This window comes from Hippoglossus hippoglossus, chromosome 10 (genome assembly GCF_009819705.1).
Source record: "Hippoglossus hippoglossus isolate fHipHip1 chromosome 10, fHipHip1.pri, whole genome shotgun sequence".
Taxonomy (NCBI): Eukaryota; Metazoa; Chordata; class Actinopteri; order Pleuronectiformes; family Pleuronectidae; genus Hippoglossus; species Hippoglossus hippoglossus.
The window spans coordinates 19,476,018-19,497,932 of record NC_047160.1 but is presented as its reverse complement, the minus strand read 5'-3'; the positions used below and the strand labels follow the sequence as shown (position 1 = coordinate 19,497,932).

At 40.8% G+C, this 21,915-nt stretch overlaps 1 protein-coding gene across 7 annotated transcripts in view; it reads left to right on the top strand.

Moving 5' to 3' along the window:
* The window catches only part of diaph2 (diaphanous-related formin 2), a 337,820-nt gene that overhangs the window by 187,372 nt on the left and 128,533 nt on the right, over positions 1-21,915 (top strand). For all 7 annotated transcript variants that reach the window (XM_034597177.1, XM_034597173.1, XM_034597175.1 and 4 more), the window contains 4 exons: positions 1,228-1,329; positions 5,262-5,356; positions 19,451-19,552; positions 21,330-21,569. In XM_034597177.1, the coding sequence (XP_034453068.1) occupies positions 1,228-1,329; positions 5,262-5,356; positions 19,451-19,552; positions 21,330-21,569 (539 nt within the window). The remainder of the gene's footprint in view (positions 1-1,227; positions 1,330-5,261; positions 5,357-19,450; positions 19,553-21,329; positions 21,570-21,915) is intronic.

Here is a 21,915-nt window from a genome sequence, read left to right as displayed (position 1 = left end):
CTCTTCATTCAGACCAATTTGTCTGTTGTGTTCAGTCACGTAACAGAGACTTAGAAGTTCAGTGTGTAAGCTTTTTAGGGGAAAAGGATCTATTGGAAGAAAATTGATTGTAAAATAATCCTAGTTGTGTTTTCACCAGTGTTTAATCATTCAAAGTGTACAAATTGTTGTTTTATTTACCCTAGAATGGGCCTTTTATATTTAAATACTTATGATTGTTATATATTTACATCAGGAGTGGGTCCACCCTATGGAGGCCGCCATGTTTTTACAGTCGTCCAAACTGGACAAACTAAACACCTACTTGACAACTGAAAGTGAAACCACCATTTGTCTTTGTTGGGAAGGGGAGGGTGATGTGGGGGGTGTTCAGCTGCCACATGCAACTTCACCACTAAATGTCACTAAATTCTACACACTGAGCATTTAATGGAGATTGAGATTCTGGGGGGTAACACAATTATCTCCTTGGCCTCGAGCAAGTTGACAGACATGGCCTAAGGGAGGGAGCTGCTCCTATCAGCCATCTACCCACTTGTCACCATGACAGAAATGTTGGCGCACACAAACAAATGAAGAGGGGAAATGTATCTAAAGGAGCGTGCTCTGATGCTGCATCTGATGATATTGCACATCATGTAGTGTCAGTGTGATGATGAAGGAGGCTGTCATCCATCACATCTCTCTTTCATCGGCTTTATGTTAAATCACATGTGTAGCAGTCTCACCAGTGTAGGTCTGGACACAAGGAGTATAACATATTTTATAAGACACAGCATGAATTTTCCTTTTACACTGTGATATGTCCAATTCTGTGCGTTACTCAAATTATTGTACTAATTGTAGGATGCATCCCTGTTAGATTGTTGATAGTAGCTGTTTTGTTTTTGTCGTTTATTAAGAGAAGAGTGATATTGAACCAAAATATTCAAGTTGGCCTGTATGGAAACTATGGTGTTTAATTGGTTTATGCCATCTGTTGCTGTCTTACCCATCTTGGCCCGTCAGCTCCTGTTTTAACATGCATAAATGTATTTGCATTCTAATGCATGCAAATTGTTTATTTCACCTTGTTGTAGCAAATGATGAATAAATATTTTTGAATGTCATTTAAATCCTTATTTTTTTACACAACTGAAAGCAGCCAGTGTGAGATTGTGATTAAATAACCTGATGTTCAGTTGTTGAAAATGTTTAATTGTGAAAATGTTGCTTTTCCCCCTGTAGTGAAAAAAGACACGAAGGATGAAACTGACGACAAGACGCCTCAATTCAAGAAAAAGGTGAAAGAGCTTCGCATCTTGGACGCAAAGACAGCACAGAATCTTTGTAAGTATCTACAGTTACATTTTACACAGCTGACATTTCCTGGCAGATAACCACACCTTTAACACCATTACTTCATACTCTCTCTAACTACGACCTTTTATATCAGAAATGTCAGTGTTGTTGTCCATGCCACTCCAGGCCTTTTCATACCCCCACAAAAACAGATCAACAAAGCTGTTTGTGGGAAACAAACAGTAGAAAGCCCTTAACGTTGATAGTATTTTGCTAAGTCCTTTGGGGAAATGTTTTCTTGGCAGTTGTTTAGCAGTCGCCACAAGTGCATATAGACTGTGTTCAGGCTCCTTGTCTGTAATCATGTGTAAAGCAAATTTCTATCAGAACCGAGCACTAAAGCTGCATGTAGGGGATTTTAATCCCTAGAAGCAGAAGTGAACTAAATGTCTAGTGAATGCTGGATTATTACCTGAACCACCAGCTTCTCTTTATTTTAGTATGGTGATGGGATGGTTTTATATGCCGGGCTAATTTCAGGCCTTCTGCCTCAAATTTCCACAAACAGCTCAGCCTTGGCACCTCAGTATGAATCCCCTTGATTTCAAGCCCATGAAATGTTTGTTTGAATTCAAAACACACAAAAAAAAAAAAAAAAAGCAGAGTGACTGCTGGCAGTGTTGTGTTAATTGGTGGGTAGAGCATTTCTTATTGTTTTCCCAGCTCGTTGGGGTTTTTATCCTCAGCCTTGATACACATTACCTCAGAGATACAATGTAGATGATGACACCTCATGAAATATGCATGTCAACTGCTGAGATTACAGGTCGCCCTCCGTGCAACCCCTACGCGAGCCCCTTTGTTTGTCCATGTCTCTCCTCCCTGTCTTCCTTAAAGGACATGGAGAAGGGTATGCAGTGGCACAGTGCACACTGTAAACTGAGTGTGTTTATAGGTGGTGCTGTATACTGTGGGTGAGAACTGGAAGCAAACCAAAATGTTAAAATAAGCAGGGGGATGCATGTAAATCAGAGAAACACCAACAGTTATGTGTGCCTCCAAACCAATTTCCATCCTGTGTGCTGCTGATACATTATCTTCCATGAACAGAGGGCGGATGAATGAGTTCATCAGGCAAAATATTGGGGTCTGATGTCAGAAAGGGGCATGTGGCATGAACATAAGGATGACACATAGAAGCGTCTGTGTGTGTGTTTGCACATTTCCGAATGTGCCAGTGTGCGCATGTCACCGCACTCGTTTACGGGCTGCCAGGATGTTGATAGGTGTCTCTGCCATCTTTGATTACCGCCTGAGCAGATGGGCTTTGAATTTGTCATGAAGCAGAAATAAGTGCAGAAAATCTCACTTCCAGAACGGCGAGGGGCGGGACGCATGTTGTCCTACACAGTTTCCCAGAGTCGCTGAGACACATCAGCATCGTAGATCATATTCACTGGCTGCTGCAGAAACCTGTAAACTCCCTTTCATGTGTCGTGGTATGGAAGGTTCAGTGGGTAGTGGAGCAACGTGAATGATGGTGATGTCAGTGTCACTTTAAGTATTCATGGTACAGTGGTTATTCATACATCTAATAAATCCTGTCTGCCATCTGTCCATCTGTCTGCCCCTACCTGTAGCTTTTACAATAGGCTGCAGGTGAGCATTTGACTCCTGGCTAAGACCTGAATTAAGAGAAAATGCCGACATAAGACATGGGCCTACACATATTATTACCCAGTGAGATCTATTTTGACTATAATCCTACAATGAGAACAATTCCGTGACCCATTTCACTTTGTTATTAAAGCAAAGGGTTGAAACATTATATAAAAAAAAATGTTTTTCTGTATAAGTTGACACACCATGTTGTGAATAAAAGAAAAGAGTAAGATGTCTGGGTAAAAAGAAAAGATGCAATTATGTGATCCAAGCTGTGGAGGAACACGGAGCTGGGTACAGCAACAATAACTCAGTACTTAATGACAACGCACTTCTTGATTTATTTAGAGTGCACTGTGCATTGAGTGCAGACCTCAAACCAAGAACAACCATAACTCATTTGAATCATCAGCTCATTTGTAGCCTGTTTTCATAATAGTAGAACAACAATTTGCCATTTTTGGAATTTTGGAAAAAGGGAATAAGGATTAATTGTCACAGTAGTCTTCAAAAAAACAAAAGTGTTTAGATGTTAAAGCTGCAGCTATGGAAAACCACTGCACCAAACTTGCATTGTGCTGCAAAAATCTACCTTTACTTGGACAACTTGTATTTTTGCTACAGTTAGACTAGCACACAGCTAGTAAAATTACCAAACAGGTGCAGGCTGACCGCACTCCACAGTGGCACAGAGCAACTAGAAAGGTAAAGATTCTTCTGCTAGATGGCAACAAAAGTTGGACAACAAGAGACGATAAGGAACACAGCACTAAAACAACAAACGAGAATGGAAGGAACTTCCATTAGATAGTAATGTAGCTCAGTAAAGATGCAGTAAAACCAATGGGGTACATTTATAAATAAATGAACGTCAACAACATAGTGTGGTTTGTTGGCGATTTATTTTTTTATTATATGGTATAAACGTCCCCTTCATCCTGCAGTTCTCAGTCACTAACATAAAAAGCTGAAACATTAAAGCCAGGAACGTTTAAAGTTTAGTTAATAGAAGCAACTCTTCCTTACTGCCAACATTACTGTAACAACCAGTTTCATGTAGATACAGGCTGCACAACATTAAGGGAATACGTCCCCTTCTCATCCAGAATGCAGCAGCTCGACTGGTCTTTAACCTAAGTTCACTCACACTACTCCGCCCCTCCGCTCCCTTCACTGGTTACCAGTGGCTGCCCGCATCCGTTTCCAAACATTAGTACTTGCGTACCGTGCTGCAAACGTATTGGGCCCAGCCTACATCCAGGACATGGTCAAACCTCCCACCTCAACAATATCACCACTCTTTGCTGTCCTGGCTCCCAAATGGTTAAACGAGCTCCCCATTGACATCAGGACAGCAGCAAGTCTACACATCTTCCCCCGCAGACTAAAGACACATCTCTTCCGACTACACCTTGGATTCAAAATAAGTATATACATTTAGTAGCACTTATATGGCACTTACATATAGCACTTTGCAGTTTGGCTTTCTTGAAGCAAATTGTATATTCTTGTTGTTCTGGGTTTGTACCCTCATGGTTGAATGCACTTATTGTAAATCGCTTTGGATAAAAGCGTCAGCTAAATGAAATGTAATGTTATACAAGCATACTTTACACCACACGTCAAAAACATTATAAATGGCATTACATGTAAGTGAATAGATAACATAGTTACAGATAATTAAAAAGGAGGAGAAAAGACTCCCAACCTCCTTTTGTTGCACGCAAAATACAGACATCAGGTCCCAGCGCTGTAGCCGTATAACAGCTGTTGAGTGAGTCTCCTCCAACTCATTACCAAACCTCCACCTGTGACTTCCACCTGGATACACCATCAGCTCCAATTTCCACTGTAGACACCCCACCTGGAGATTAACACACCCACGAGGCTGTCCCCTCAGGCAAATTCAGTGTGCTGCTTCTCATCCGCCCAAACAAAACCACTTAGTTTCCCTAGATGACACCATTATCGTTAACAAGTACAGCTAATATATTCTTATTTTTACCATTAATGTTATTATTTTTATTGTTATTTTGTGTTTTGTTGATTTTTTATTCAGAATCAAGCAGGGGTGGTATTACCGTGGCACCTCTCACTGTCTGGGGTAAATGTTGATGTTTTCCTTCCCATTTGTTTTCGTCCGGGCGACACAAACTATCCTGTTGAGGGGCAAAAAGTGTATTAGTTTTTCCAAGTGACAAGTTAGGTCTGTGGTCATTTTGTCTGAGGAGCGATGAGTGCTGAAATGTCTCTTTGAACCCTGCAGTCTAATAAAAAAAAGGAGAGGAAATGACTCTCTTCTCTCTCCATCACAACAGCAATTTTCTTGGGCTCGTTCCGCCTGCCTTATGAAGAGATCCGGGACATTGTGCTGGAGGTGGACGAGGATAGACTGAGCGAATCACTCATCCAGGTAAGACTGATGTTCAGTGTGGTGTGTTAGTTTTTTCACTGTCTCTCACTCACTCACACACCCTTATATCTGTACACACACACGCTTATTTTTTATCCTCTGAGGAATGTGTGTGTGTGTGGGTGTGTGACAGAGTGACTCTTTGTCCATGTTCATGTGAAAAGAAAAATGTGTAATTTTTAATTTGCGGTGTCTGGCTGGGAGCTTGGCAACCCCATTTTGGTATGGTCTTTTAATTTGGACAAGTCAGTCTGCTCATTCTCGTGTGGACCACAGAGACCCCCCCACCCTATTCAGCCTTTTATAATGGATGGTGAAGGACAAGACTTGGCAGAGTCTCCTCAACTCCACCCTCCTTTCCTTTTGCCTTTGTCTTAAACCGTGATTGATGAGCCTCCTAAAGGCTACTTGTTTTTGCTCCTATTTTATTTTTTTGTTTTCCTTGTCTCAGAAGGTATTAATTGAAAGCGGGGCAAGATGCATCATTGAGCTGCATAAGCCTCAATCTGCACTAATATTTCTTGCAATGTCCTCGTGTCAACCATTGCTGCAGTCTTATTATCTTTTGTTTATGTTTTATATCTGTAGAAGAGGGTTTAGACCTTAGGAGTGAGCTGCAAATAGAAGATTTGATTTCAGGATAATATTGACAGAGATTCACTGTGTTGTGTGCACGAGTGTTGTATGTGAGATTGTTATTTTTTGATATTTTTCCCAACCAGCCTTGGGCATTGTCCGAGGTGTTCCCTACCTTGGAGCAATAATTCTATAAAAGACTTACCTTTGTGATGATATATATGTCCTTTCCCACATGGCATCAACAATAACTTGCGCAGTAGTCTGCCTCCTCCCCACTGCTTGGATCCCAGACACTAGTAAAAGATGGTGGGGATATGCAAAGTATTAAGATGGGTCCTATCTAGAGAGGCGCCCTGCAGGACTATTATTTGAGCTCTGATAACCTTTAATTGGCTCACAATCTGGCAGAAAGTGCAGCGTGCACATTATGAGACGGCAGACACCCCCTCTGCTTCGCAGCGGAGAAAGGAAGTTAAGGTGTTGACCTTTTCCAACCTTCAGCCTTTCTATAGCAAAGTAAAAATACTCCATCTGCCAGCAGGGCAGCTGTGTCCTCAGCACCGAAGGTCTTTGTTGCACACAGCACCAGACAAACGACTGGGCTGGTTTACAGTATGAGTGTGGAACAGCGGAACAAAGCACTTCTCTTGCCACCCAGCAGGTACCACTGACCAAGATACACTGAAGAAACTGGTCAGTAATCTGCTTTAACTGTGAGCTCTTGAATAGTTGTAGCTCTTCTCAAGGCCCGACAAGGGCACTGGTACCGATTTAAACGCACAAAAAGAAAAAGTCTGACAAACCGAGAACAAGATAAAAAGCTACCCCTTCAATTCTCACACGTCTTTTGAAGTGATGTATTTACAGGCATCTGCTGTGACCTTTTAAGATCCTTTATTCAGTGTTTAAAAAAACGAGGTTCTTGTTTCCACACGGAAGCAGCTACTCACCCTATTTGAGAGAGTTTCTGTTGTTCCTCTGTCCTCTTCCATATCCCTCTTTAATAAATATGAACCAGGACTCTGAGGCTGCTGACAAAGAGACAGGCTCAACAAGGCTCAGGAGAGTGAGAGAGTTAACACAAACATCTGGGAACCAAGCTAATGTCACAACGTAGGGGGGGGGCATGGGGACCAACTGAGTTAACTTATCAGTGCAGAAGAAGCCCACATTGTGCAAGTGAGTCACTGCTTATTAAGACCAGAGTAATGCTGGGACTGGACAATTAAGACAAAGCTCTTCAGAAAATGTTTGTAGTGGGATCCGTATTCAGTGGTCACATTTATCCAAGTCAAATTGAGCAAGCGTTTGCTCTAACTTAGTTTTTCCTCTTCATTCCCCATGACGATTACTATCTAATTGACAATTGCATATTAAGTACATGAATATAAAGTAATGAAATCAAAACCTTCACCAAAGAAAAACATGTTGCCCTCTCCTGCTCCAGGTCTGAACGTCAGGGTAAGAGCATTATACTCCCCTCACGTAATATTCCTGCTGCTGTGAGACAGTGCCAACGACAGTTATGTGAGCAAGGCAGTGGGAAGGTCTCACATTGCGCACAAGTGCATACAGAAAGCTCACAGAGTGAACATATGTTGGCAGAGCAGGGGACACACTGAAGGCGTCCAAAACCTCCTGCGAAGTAAGTTAAAAGACAGCATAGAAATTGAAAGCTTCACATTATTGTATTTATTATCAGGTTGAACCCACACACTTGAATATGGAATTTATTCTTTCTTCATCTCAAATGTTGTGCGCTGTCTTGAATGTATTCATGTTCACAATGTGACGCTGGGTGGTTGACGATTTGGCAAATTCTCCACTGTCATTTATCATGGAGGCAGTTCCTCACATTTGCCTTTGCTCGGGGATATCACTCAAAGTCGCTCTCTGTCTCTTTTTGTTTGTGAAATGCTCATTTCTAAAGAAACTCATCTTAATCAGATAGTTTCATGCCACACAGTTGCTATGGTGGCTTTTGCTTCTTGTGAAGAACTGAAAACTCAGATCTTGTGTTTGACGGACAGCACAAATTGCTCCTCGAGAAAAAAGTTCTTCTGAATGTACACAGTATTATAAGGTAAACTTTGACAAGAGAGACAACATTTGTATTTATGTTAAAACGTTGCTTAGTCACACATTGTGAAATAGGAGCTAGATGATTATAGAATAAAATCATGCAGAAATGAGCTCACAAATTTCACAAGGAAGCAAACGACACATGCCCCGAGACTCGGAGACTTCCTGCTGGGTGACACAGTCCTGAGTGTGGGCTCCATCTGCACAGCGCTCATCTACACTCATTATGCTGATTAATCACTCTACACCACCCACTTTCAGCCACACGCCAATCACCATTTATCCACATGGACAACACACACACATTCAGAGTAAATGTGTCGGCATGGCTTGGGCAATTACAAAGGGAAATGCATTTACCATCTTGCTAATATTAAGAGTGGGTGAGCGTGTGCACCGAAAATACACACAAATTAAAAAAGAGATAAAACAAGATGGATGGAAAGGAAACATATTTAAATAAAGGGAATATGTACGAGATGTAAGATGAAGCTGGCATTGCCTCTGATCAACCCTTGTTTAAATACTGCTGTGCTCCATTAGTTGTTAGTTACTTTTCACAGATTGATATCACCTGCTGCTTCCGCATTTAATTTATTAATTAAAAACATAAGAATTGTGTGTTAAAAGGCTAAGTGATTTCTAATTTAAAAACCCTTGTTGGCATAGGTACCACCATGAGTAGCTACATGTCATATTAAACACCAGATGTGAGAGACGCACAGTTGCTGCGGACATCCATATTTTTTTTTTAGCTTCAGTGAGCATTTCTTTATGTTTATTTAAAGGTAAAGTAAAGAATGCTCCAAGCTTGGTATTGATGTATTGTACTTGACCGGCAGTTCTACAAAGTTTGCTTGGATTCACAAACACTGACCTGGAGCTCTGATAAACAATGGCTCCAATTTACCTGTTCTCGTTGCACTTGACACAAGAGGAAAATAAAGCGCGACAAAATTTAGCCCAGTTCAAAATTCTTCTGCGGCATTATTTTTGCACAGAGCGGTGACAAGCAAGTGGAGAATTGATAAATGGAAGGAATAGTGAAAATGGAAGTAACCAAGGAAGCAAGAGGTGTTCATAATGCATCTAAAACTCTGTAACTCAATCTTATTATCTTCCTTCTCCGTCGACATGTCTAATGTAATGATTTGTCAGCAGAATATGGCAGCGCGCTGGCCTTGAAGTACCCCCACAATGTGTCACCCTGGCAGAGTAGATAGATAGGAGCTGATTGGCTCTCCTTATTCTGCATTAGGGCCCATCAACGCTTCAGAGATGATGTACACATCCCTGAATGCTGTCAGACAGTCCTGGCTCTCACCATTCATCCGGGCTCCATTAGAATCCTTGCAATTCAACACTTATTTTCATCTCAATGCAGACGGCATACAAACATACGTTCAGTACATGCAAATGTAAAGACAGGGTCAGTTATCTCCTCCATCTCCGAGCCGCTGCACGGTCATTTATCATCCCACCAGTGAGTGTGTGTGTAAGGCCGTTGCACAGGAGCAAACACACACACACACACATGCAACCTCTCTCTCTCTCTCTCTCTCTCTCTCTCTCTCTCTCTCTCTCTCTCTCTCTCTCTGTGTCTTTCTCCCTCTATCTCATTTCCCTACAATATTCATAGTGCTGGTGGACAGAGGTCACTTTTTTATATCAGGTCAGCTTCATCAAATTTAAAAAGACATCAGAGCCCCACCACCCCCACTACTCTGTACAACAATGAGATGAAGGAACAATCAAAGGCAATAATGAACACTGGCACAGTGAAAACAGATTGAGACTCGGAAAGCTTGGCAAAGGTCTGCTTTTAAAGGGCCGACAGCCTGACAAAGCTTTTCTTTTTTATTGTTGGCTGGCAGCAGAAACAGCAAGGGAAGGGTCCTGTAGACCTTATTTGTGTGTAAAAGAGTCAGCCATGTGTGCTCTGGGCTTCAGGGGCCTGGTTGCATTGTGTTTGTGTTTAGTTTGACACTACAAGACCCCCAGAACGCCCTGAGCTTAGTGCATATTCTACCTCACTTGCATTGTTTAAATCGCTGGCCATGACCTTCCTGTCTTTGACTTAACTTTTCTCTCCTTTGGTGCTTTGATTTTTCCAAAATCCCCCACAGCCTCTTTGCACCCACGGGGAAGTCTCAACTGGCATAATGATGGTATTTGGTCCCGTGCCCTCACTGTTCCTGCCAATGGAACCCAAGGAGGTTTAAAAAACACCCAGTTTGTTAACAAGCACTTAAAAACACAAATAGTGAATGGGGTGTTCATCCGGTACACATGCGGGGGGGGGGGGCTCATAATAGTTTACTACCCAGGTTACTATATTAGTTTGTGAGTATAATAACATTGCAACTTATTAAGTTTTGTCCATTACCATGTTATTTGTGTTAATTTCCAATTATATTGTCATTACTACCCTTATTTATTTTTAGGTGCATCAAATGCGATTTAGTTGTTGTTGTAAGGCCATGCTCTTATTTATCAGTGTACACAATGCATATGTTTAAAATTCTGATATCTTGAAAAAAAAAAATATGTATTTTCCCATTCGTCTGCATTATATTCCAATTTAAAAAGGCAGAGGGGAATTTTAGGGCATCTTTGTTTATGTAAGTATTATTCAGTCAATCTGAAATATTCATAGGGATTACTTATGCACTGAATAATTTAGTCTTTTGGGTTGGGCGATTCGTCATACGAAATCACTGTAGGTCATCTCAATTACTTTCATACTTAAATTGTTTGTTATTGAGATGACCTTTTTGAGATGGGTGAAAATGGCCCATTTTAACGATAATGCAAAATGCACTGCAGGAACACGCTACTCAGTTTTACAAGTTTTCTCTTAAAAATAGGCAAATAATCCCAGTGTACATAGTTTGTTATATCTGGCAGGAACTGTTTCCAAAGTTAATCATAGTTAGGAAGATATTTTACTTCCAGTAGGAGGGATTACTAAGTGGTATTTGTTTCAGGAATTTGGATTAATACTTTCTAACAGCAACCTCAAAGCTTCTTTTTTCTTTCCACTTTTTTTTTAAATCTTATTTCTCTTGTACAATATTTCTGCTGGACAACCTTCTGTTCCCTTGTTGTTTATATTGGCACATCTTGGGAAATTGCCCTTCGTGATTACAGTTAATGCATTTTTAAATATTCTACAATACATGCATACTCTCTTCTGGCCAAGCCAATATAAGCTTTTAAAGGTCTAATCAGATTTCCTGCCTCCATCATGCAGAAACACAACACACTTTCTCGTGCATGATTCTGTGTATAGTTTAGAGTTTAGCAGCGTTCTATTGATGTCCAATCTCTGCTCATTTCTAATTCCTTGTCTCATCAAAGCTCATCACTACATTGAGGTCAGTGCACCAGAGCCAATGCATAATCACAAAAGGGTTGTGTTTAGTGTGTTCAATTTATTCGGCCACTTAATTTCAAATGTTACATCCAAATAGACGAGTTGAAATTATGGCAATTTAGACTTCCACTGGTATATTACTTGATTTAAAATGACCAACATCCAGACCATGCCTTCAGGCTGTTGTGGATTTGTAAATTACTTCTTTGTTAGTTAGCCATCATGTTGTGTTACACAGTGGAAAACTGAGATTAGGATTATCTACAAGGTCAGACCCACAAACCAAAGGTTGTCTGGACCATTTTAATTTGGTCATAGAGGGAGCTCGAACCGACAGAAGAAAGACACATAGATACACACATACAGGGAGAGATCACACAAAACAAGAACTGTTCAGTAGACTGCTCCAGAGCGGCACCAGTATCCAGGACATGTCGTGTGATCTAGCTGCAAGAAATGAGAGAATCATCACTAAATGTTTAACACACACCCAGTTTTTGGTGTGTGTGGTAAACTAACTCTCGTCAGCAGATGATACGGCCCTGGGGGCTTGTTTTTGCGGAATATCAGAGTGGCTTCTCAATGTTTAATGTCTGCCAATGTATTTTATATTAGCCCATCTACTTTTCAAAAGGAAAGGCTAATGACTTACCCTGCTCTGCCGCTATTCATTTGTAATTAGTATTGTTCTATGTTTTGTGCAAATGCACCAGTAAGAATAGCAAAGAAGCGCAGGAAAGTGTCCAAAGTCAGCATGTCTGAGTAGATGTGTGCACAATGTTTTTAGCACTTGTTCAATGACATACCAGAGGTTTTCAATAAACAGTAGAGAACATTATCATTTTAATCATTTAGAATAAGCCCAATAAGGATGCTACACATATTAAACCGATTTGTATACCTTCTGATTTATCATGAAAATATGTGGTAAGTCAAAATTATGCAATCATGCAAAAGTATTTCATTCAAACAGGAATTAGTGTCCCAGCATCTGTCAATGTGTAAAGTCACTTTATAATATGTTTTTGGAGATATTGTCCGGTTAGACCACTCATTATGCGGCACTGAGTGTTAATTAGGGAGAAAAATATATATATTTTTTATTTTAAGGTTATATCTTAAAAAAATACATTTGATGGAGAGAATACTCCAGGAATGTGCTGTATATTGCCGTGAAATACACACTGACTAGGTCGTCTCGCAGTAAACACCAGGGTTATCAGTGTACGGATCTGCACTACCTCTCATCACCTCGCCATGGCAACAACCTCTCCTGCAGGTCTCGCAGGAGTCTTTCAAACTAGCCTCGCTTGTTATTATTGTTTATCCGTCTTGTCAATCACCCAGATCACGAAGATGCTCATCCATATGCATGGGCCCATCATTACACGCGGTAGCCCATTGGCTGCAGGGTCTGGCGGTGCCCATGCCAGCCTCTGTTCTCTGCCGAGCAACAGGTGATTGTAGCACCGTGGCACATTGTTGGGCATCATTTGCATGGTGTAAAAGTGCACATGTGGGGCAAGGCGATAAGTATGGCTTTGCATTGCGTCTCTTGGATTAGAGCTTAAGCAGGAGAACCGGGGGTCCCCCTTGGGCTTAATTGTGGTTTATTTTGGCACACAGCACATAACTCTCTTCTGCATCAAATGCTAATTTAACATTAAAAATGTGAAATACATTATGCTGATTTGGGAGGGCTGAGAAAATAAGACAGAAAAGTGGTGAATAAACAAAGTAAAGGCAGGGAATTGGGAAAACAGGCCTGGTGCAATATCAAATGTGCTTTAGAAATTGATGGCCAGGACCCAAGGTACTAGATGTACTTTCCACTGATCATCACCATGCTGCTGATCTCTAGCCACAGGGTCCAGGCCAGGCACTGTGTCCTCAGGTTGAATATTGATTAAAAACACACACAGTCACGGTCACATGCACGAGTGTGTGAGTGTGTGTGTGCGGGCGTGCATGTGTAGTTAAATTTTGATTAGATGGACTCCATGTATCTTGTCCTTAGGCTCACTGGGTGCTGTACTTTCTTAAAACAGTAGAGATTAGTTTTCTATTCTCACTGTGCAATTTAGTGTCTTTGTTTCTGGGACAGACGGGACATCACTCACAGAGAAACTCTCAGACAGGAGACTCCACAAACAAATAAACTACTATTACGGCCAGCTCCCCTTTTTATGCCTCGGCACCTGTGACAGCTGTAGCCGAAGACATTATGTTTTCAGGTTGTCCGTTCTTCCATCAGTCCGTCCTCCTCTTGTAAACACATTACGGTAAGATCACTGTGAGGGAATTTCTTTAAATTAGGTAACTTGGACTAAAAGTTGAACTGTTAAGACTTTGGTGGTCAAATGTGAAGGTCTCTGTGCAACACTATTTCTCAGAGATACCCAGAGGGAAGTTCCATTACATCAGGCCCAAAAAGTTCACTTGCATTCAGGGATGACCTGAGTAGAATATCGAGGTCTAAGGTCAAGGAAAATACGTTGTTTTTTTTTGTTTGCCTCTTGAACGCAGCATCTCCATGACGCCTTGAGGCAATTTCCCCAAATTTGGCACAAATGTTCACTCTGACTCATGAATGATAGAATTAGAATGTGGTGGTCAAAGGTGAAGAGCAGTAGGAACTCACAACACACATTTTTGGCCATAACTCAAAGATTCACATGTGTATTACGACAAAATAATCCTAATATATTTTATAAAAATCATACAAAGTCCACACTACATATACTATGAACAGACATGGATGTATAATCCTTTTACATAAACCTGTCATATACCACCTGTAATAGGATATAGCTTTGATGCAGTGTAGTGGAGTTCATCGTCTTTCTTTCCACCATTCAACAGTTTCCCTTTTAGCAGAGTTTTACGTATGGGAGTTGTATCTGACACGTTTAGGCGTTCAGAAACATTTTATTTATCACCTGTTGTCTCTCTCTCTTAAATTCCTGCGTCTGTGCTTATCTCTTTTTTTTCTCAATATGAACCCTCTATACGCCTTGTTAATTTCCCTTTTAATCTTGCTTCACACCTTTCATGGTGAATGCAAGTGCTCAGGTGTGCACGTTAAAAAAATGCTCCATATTTCTTTCTAAAAGACAAATTCAATGTCACACTTAGTCTGTCAGGTTTTCCAGCCCCAACCCTGAAATTAATCTCTCCCCTCCTCTCTCTCTCTCTCTCTCTCTCTCTCTCTCTCTCTCTCTCTCTCTCTCTCTCTCTCTCTCTCTCTCGCTGTGTTTGTCTTTCTTTCAAACTGCATTTCTCATTTAGTTTAATGCGATTTAAGAATCTGTCACATGCAGTTTGTTGCCTGTCAGTCTGTCACTGTAGCTTTGCTCATAGTGAGATTTGAGGGGTTTGTGTGGTTTGGCAGGGTGCAGATTCTCTGAGACTACAGCAGCCTGCTTGACTGCATGTTCATTGTTTAACATGTTTTACCTTTGAGACAAGATTTGCAGTTTGTTTTTTTCTCTTGAGTAAATTACTCAAGTTACCATTGGGCTCAATGATGTAATATGCAAAACCTTGTATTCAAATGCATTTCATATTTAATATGTGTCATTTACATTACATATGAGTTCAAATAACATAAATGTTGTTTTTAAAAGTTGTTATTTCAAAGTCTGTAAGCTGAAAATATAAATGTAAGGCACCACACTGCACTTTACTGGGCCCTGTCTGTCAAAACTGTCCCTATTCTTGAAAACAAAAACAACGTTATAGCCTTTTTTGTTCCAGGTATTCAGTTTGCAGTAGTTGTAACCTTTTGTTTGAGATAGATACCATCTACACCCACAACGCTATTGTGTAAAGCTCCTTATTTCTCCTGTCTTGACTCTTAAGCATAGTTTTGAGAGAAAGAAAAAAAATTGTGAAATTACACATAATGTCTTTTTTGAAACTGTCAAGTGTTGATTGGAGAAATAAGCCTCGTAGAATATTGTGAGCTGCTGTATTATTTTTTATTATTGATTCAAACTGAAGTCTTCACTGATTTGCCATGAGCCAGGTGGGGAGCTAGCTAAGGTGCCACAGTAGGGAGGAGGGAACACTGCATTTGTCTTTCTCCCAAAACTGAGGAGAAAATTACATCACGCCCATGACAAACATGGCTCCTCTTGTGTCTTTGTTGTGAGCCTCACAAGACACAGGCGTCTCTTCTTTACCCAGCATGGACTTCATTGCTTCATCAGCTTCATCAATTCACTTGTCTCAGACTGAATTTTAAAGTTTCTTGGTAATTTCTGTTCAGAACATACTTCTCCATCCACTCATGTATATTTTACAAGGTGCTAGTGGAAAATGAGCCAAAGAAGACGAACGAAGAAAGACAGAAACATGTACACCATCGTCACAGCCTGATGTTTGTACGAGCGTGCATCCCTGTAAACTCTATGGTTAAGTTGATGCCTAATACCACCCTTTCAGCCTGGCATGGCCTTGAAACTGTGAAGTCGATTCACTGGAAGCTGGTTGACAGCAGCAGAGATCAAAGTGTGGAAGTGAAAGCCCTGAAGATACTGTCATCCTCTACAAATGTTTAGTGAACCGTAACCTGTATCTCATTACTTTAACACTCTTCTTTACCCTCCCAACTGCTTCCATTCCTCAAGTGCAGACCTTTCAGTAAGGGTAGCAGCACAGGAACTATTTTGTCAATATTTACCACACCAAAAAAAATAAACCACAGTTTTGAGTGAATGTGAGACGAAAAGAAGGCCAGTAACAGTGTTGTGAGGTTTTATGAGTCCTTGAATAAATCCACTTACTGTAAATCTCTAATACATATATTTAGTATTGTGTGCAATGATATCCTAATCCTAATCAGTTTCCGAGTAGAATATTAAACAAAAGAATGTCCTGTCCTATTCACTTAATTTCACACTGATGGAAATTAATTGTTCTTTGATTCCGATTGTGTTCTTTGATTTTCACTACACCTGACAGATTTTAAATGATTCTGATTTGTCAAACTGAACTGGGGAGTGACACACATCCAAGATCACACCGTGGATTTTTTGAGAGTCGGATAAAAATATACATAAAAATATACACGACTGGAGCTGTTCAAAGCTTTTGAAACTGTGACAGAGTCAGCGGAGGAACAATAAATCTACCAATGAAAGCCATAACTGCTGCTCGCAGTCTGAGAGCAAATCTGAGCAAACTGGGGAAAAAAAAACACCTACTGAAGGACTTCCTTCTGAAAAGAAATCCATGTAGACAGTTACACATGTTGACTGGAATCTTTTATATTGTACGTTTTCTAATGATACGTGACAAGAAAGACGGAACAAAGAAATGTTGAGGGACATGTTCTGAACCTGTGCTGAAGTTATTTCCTACTTACACGACTGATTCAGAGAATATAGTTCGTCACATCATTGTATCGGAAATAAGACACAAGCAGGGCAGTGAAATAGCCTCATTTCCCGCTCAAATCTCAACAATTCATCATAAAAGAATATCAGCAAACGTATACTTCACATTTACCAGGTATCAAATATATTCATTGTTTTCTCTTGCTCAGCCGGCAGTCTAATTTTATATTTGACAAGAAAATACTACATAAAATAGTGTTTATAAGGTTTTAACCTCAACATCCAAATTCTGCTGTTGCCGTTTGCCATTTTGTCCGCGGATTGCAGATCTTGGCACGTGTGCTGATATGTAGTGCCTTCATCTTCGCTCAAGGCTGTAAACGAATGTGTAGTGTTGCTAGCATACTTCCAGTAATCTCTCCCAGACTGCTGTGTGTGTCTGGTGGCCTGTGGTGCGGAGTCTGGCCCAGCATCCTCACCCAGTCTCCCACATTGCTTCACATATGGTGCTGCCTTTGTGTCAATTGTGCTCCGTGGGGTTTCTGATAATTAACAAGATGACAGACAAATGAAATGACAAGCGCAAGGTGGATTTGATCTTTCAGAGCCTTGTCTTTCTTGCGTTTCTTCGGTTGTACTGTGGCATGTTGAAATGTTTTAGAATAATTTCACCTCCTTCATAGAATCAAGTGCACTCCTTACAAAATGAAGGTGTGTTTGCATGCTTGTAAACTGTATCACAATGGATTTCTGCATGAAAAAAAATCACTGACCATTATTAAAAGCACACATTCACTGAAGAACAGACAAACACCTCCTCATGGCTGGCTGCAGTATGGCTCCTAAACAACAACTTCTCCATGTTAGCAGATGGGACATGTCAAAATACACACTAATTAGATTAATATATACATCTGTCATCTTAGGTAGTTCTCATCACACTGACACGTGTTCAGATGTTCATGTTTCAGATAAGTGTGGTTTTAATTAGAATGACTAATGACTGATGGCATCAGACGTATCTCAGTACGGCTGCTCTGCTCCCCCATCACTTCTGTCACCAGTGCAATGTGGCAGTGTCTGTATGCTGAATATTTTGGCTTCATTTTTGTGCATTTGGAGGAGGTATAGATGTGATGTCTATCTTTAAATGCTGTCGTTGGCTGGAACACATTCACTAACAGTGAATCTATTGTGAAGACTCTACAGAGGACACTGCTCCTTCTTTTCTATACCATGCCAAGATGAACTCAACTAAAATGTACACTCCATTGCTCTCGCCCAAAAGGGAGAAAAATAGAAACATATGTCCCGTCATCATCTAGCTCAAACATACAATTCCAATTACACAAATAGTTTTATTTATTTATTTGATATCATCAACCATCTTTTCTGCTTCTGCTGATATGATCAAAGGCCTTCATTATCAGGGCACCACTGCTTGCTGCAGACCCTAATTGGGGCCTCCGAAAAAGCAAGCAACATTTGATATAATGGCTTCCTCCTAAGCAGGAATGCCAGCCCTGCATTATGGCTTAGTTTTTGTATTGCTGAGTTCCCTGAGGGAAGGACAGAGATGTCATCATTAGTGGGCAGTAGACTATGGCTGCGGTGCCTGCGATGACTGCCGAGGTCTATAAAGTGGTCAGTCAGACCCGTGGCCTCGTAGCTGTGTCTGCTCTCTGTTTTCCATGTCTGACTTCCATCTGCCCATGAGCCCCTTCGCCAGTCTACTCCCGCTGGTTACATTTGGGAACTAATGATGAAGGAAGCTTTGTGAAGACCTGGAAAGGGCAACTCTTCTTCTTCTCCTCGGAGAAAAAGAGGGGAAAAGTCAATGTGTTAAAGTTTATTAACTAGGCTGACCTTAACACAAACAATTAACATTTTCAGAAAAACAGCCCCTCCCATGGTCTTCCTCTTCTCAGTCCTAATCTTCAACCTCACCAACATCAGCACCAACTCTTTTCCACTGTTTCCATAAGGGCAACTTAACAGAAGAAATAATGGAAAACCAGCTGCATGTATTTCTAAGGCAGTTGCAAGGTGATGTGGATTATGCAGTAGAAGGTCAATTATCTGAAGATCCCCGACATGTTCAGTAATTGGCTAAGGGCCACTACTGTCACAGTAAAGAGCCAACAGTGATTATGTGACCTTATCTGCTCACTCTGCTACCGAACCTCTGTGCAGCATGACTCCAACCCTGTCTCATGAAGATATTAATATATGGAGTGAAAATGTTGTGTTTTGACTGGTTTACAACTCAAAGGATGTTTTTTTTCATTCAAGCTGTATTAATTAACAAATCAATGAAGAGCCTTACATTTATATACTTGTTCTGCAATGGGCTCTAGAAAAAGTCCATCAAAGGGCACAGATCTAGAGCTATTGGAATGGTTGTACTCTGTGATTATTTTTTTTAAATATATATAACTATTAATATATATTCAAATTCAAAAGGTAAGTTGAACAGGAACACACTCAGCAGCTTCACTCTTTGCTTAAATGGCCTCTTTTCTCCTTCTCCTGTGAAAGATACTCTGTCATCCTTGTCCATGAGGTGATTTTTATCCTGACGTGTGTGTGTGTGTGTGTGTGTGTGTGTGTGTGTGTGTGTGTGTGTGTGTGTGTGTGTGTGTGTGTGTGTGTGTGTGTGTGTGTGTGTGTGTGTGTGTGTGTGTGTGTGTGTGTGTGTTCCCTCTGTCCCACTTGTAGAACCTGATAAAGAACCTTCCAGAGCAGAAAGAGCTGAGCGCACTAGCGGAACTAAAGGGTGAATATGAAGAGCTGGTGGAGTCGGAGCAGTTCAGCATTGTGGTGAGTATAATTTCCTGTGGCTGGACAGTGGTTTTTGGTTGGACCATGAAATCCACAAATGTCTCACAATTTTGAGGAATGCATCACCAAGAGTTGCAGTTATGTTTAATTAAAATGTCGCGAACAGTGTAAAGGGCATTTCTAATGAAAAGAAAAACAGAAAAAGAAAACGTAACCGAAGTTCCAAATGACAGAGGCTGTGATTAAAAAGGAAGTACTTTTAAGGCAGGCAAAGAGAAGGTCAATCATTTTTGATTAGGATTCAGTATTGGGAACTCTGTGAGTGCCATTTTTTGACATCAGATGTCAATCTTGTCCCGCAATAAAAAATCATACCCTGAGGCGATGAATCCTGTTTGTAACAAAGTTCTTTGAAAAGAAGGCTGCTGTAGTCAGCTGTCTTGATAGTGTATCCTAATCCTCGCATTGATTGACAATAATCAGTCCCAACTTGTGCAGTGGTAGGATAAATAATATATTGCTTCATATGCCATACTGTTAACTTGGAGTGAGGGACATCATAGCCTTTGTTATTATTCATCAGAAGAAGTTTTCACCCCAAGATAGTTTTATTAGCAGGTAATTACAGCTGTGATTGTGTATGTAAAGGTTTTTGGGTATATGTATTAGATTTAACCACATACAAGTTGTTGGTATGCTCCGTGTCAGACTACTGAGATAACAAAAAGTGTTAAAAGTGTTATTTTTTATACTTTATACTTTATACAATATGATCACAGAGGTACATTATACAATTTTACAACCGAAATGTTCAGTGAGGTTCAAGGATCACAGATGTTCCCCCGTCCCCTAAGTTATTCTCTTTACTTGTTACACACTGCCTGTGTCTTTTAGGAGATGTGATGAAGCAGGTGGCGGCAGTTTCACTCATGATCCCACCAATGTTGTGACCATATAACTCACGACTGATGAAGTAGCTCCTCAATGCAGAGCTATTACGTTCCCTCGGGAAATAAGCCATGTTCAAGCTTTTCTCTGCCTGAGCTGTCATCAACGTGCTCCCTTTCATCATGATTTCTCCTTATTGTATACACAGCAATTCAAGTGAGGGGGTGGGGGGGGAGCTGCGTCTGTGTGTGTGTGTGTGTGTGTGTGTGTACGTGTGTGTACGCGCAATGATTTGAGGTGGGTGGGAATGTTGGTGTGGGGGAGCGGGGGGTATTGTTACGCACACTACTTGCTCATACTCAGGAATACATTTCAGCAGTAATGAAACATTATGGGCTGGATCAAAAGTTGCCTTCAAGCAGCGGATTATGCAGCAATCTGTAGAATGTGTCTGTGGCTGCTGCTTTGCCACATATCTTACACCCAGAGCCCTATTTGTTTTAATTCCCTCCCATTTTCATTTCCCCTCCTTTTTTCCCTGGCTTCAGTGATTCCCCCACCCAAGCCTTTTCCACAAGTATTGATTGGGGCTGTAAAATTATTTATTTATGACAAATCTGTTTAATGGGTGCTTTCTTTGTCTGTATGAAAGTCAGGAAACAGGTTAATCCCACTTTCTACAGAGGGTAGTTGATTTTCACGTTATTAAAACTTGTTACAGACGTATTTACACTGGGGAATTAACATGGATTTCAAGGTAGCGCCATAAAAGACTTGTTTAGGCTTTATTTTCTGTCCTAAAATATATCAGTTTTTTAAAGATGGTTACTGACGGTTGCAGTTGAACATGTTGGATTGCTCTCGCTATAGAATTTCAACACCAACACCAACTAATTACACCCCTTTCTTTTTTTTGCGATCTCTTTAGATGAGTTCGGTGAAGCTCCTTCGGTCGCGTCTCAACGGCATTCTGTTCAAGCTGACGTTCGAGGAGCAGGTGAACAACATCCGACCGGATATCATGAATGTGACGTTTGCCTGCGAGGAGGTGAAGAAGAGCGAAAGCTTCAGCAAACTCCTGGAGTTGGTGTTGCTGGTCGGCAATTACATGAATGCGGGCTCGAGGAATGCTCAGACGTTTGGTTTCAACGTCAATTTCCTCTGCAAGGTAACACACCAGCAAGTCAAAAATACACACATGAAAAGTATGTTGTTCAAATGTATGAAGCATTAAGTGACAATAATGAGCAATCACATCCTTACAGTGTGAATGGATTTAAGGTTGTTGACATCTAACTCTGCTACGTCCAGCTCCTGGGTTGGTTGTGGGTTTTATTACTATAAACTAACCAACAATGGCAGCACTTCCGTTCACTTCCAGGTGAAATCACAGCATGCAGAGGTGTGAAAGATTGAAACTTGTCGCACTCTCCTGTGAGACAAGACGATTCTTTTGCAGTGTGTTCTGAGAGGAAGATTCCTTTAGTTTGGAGAGTGTCAGTCCCACTGCAGAC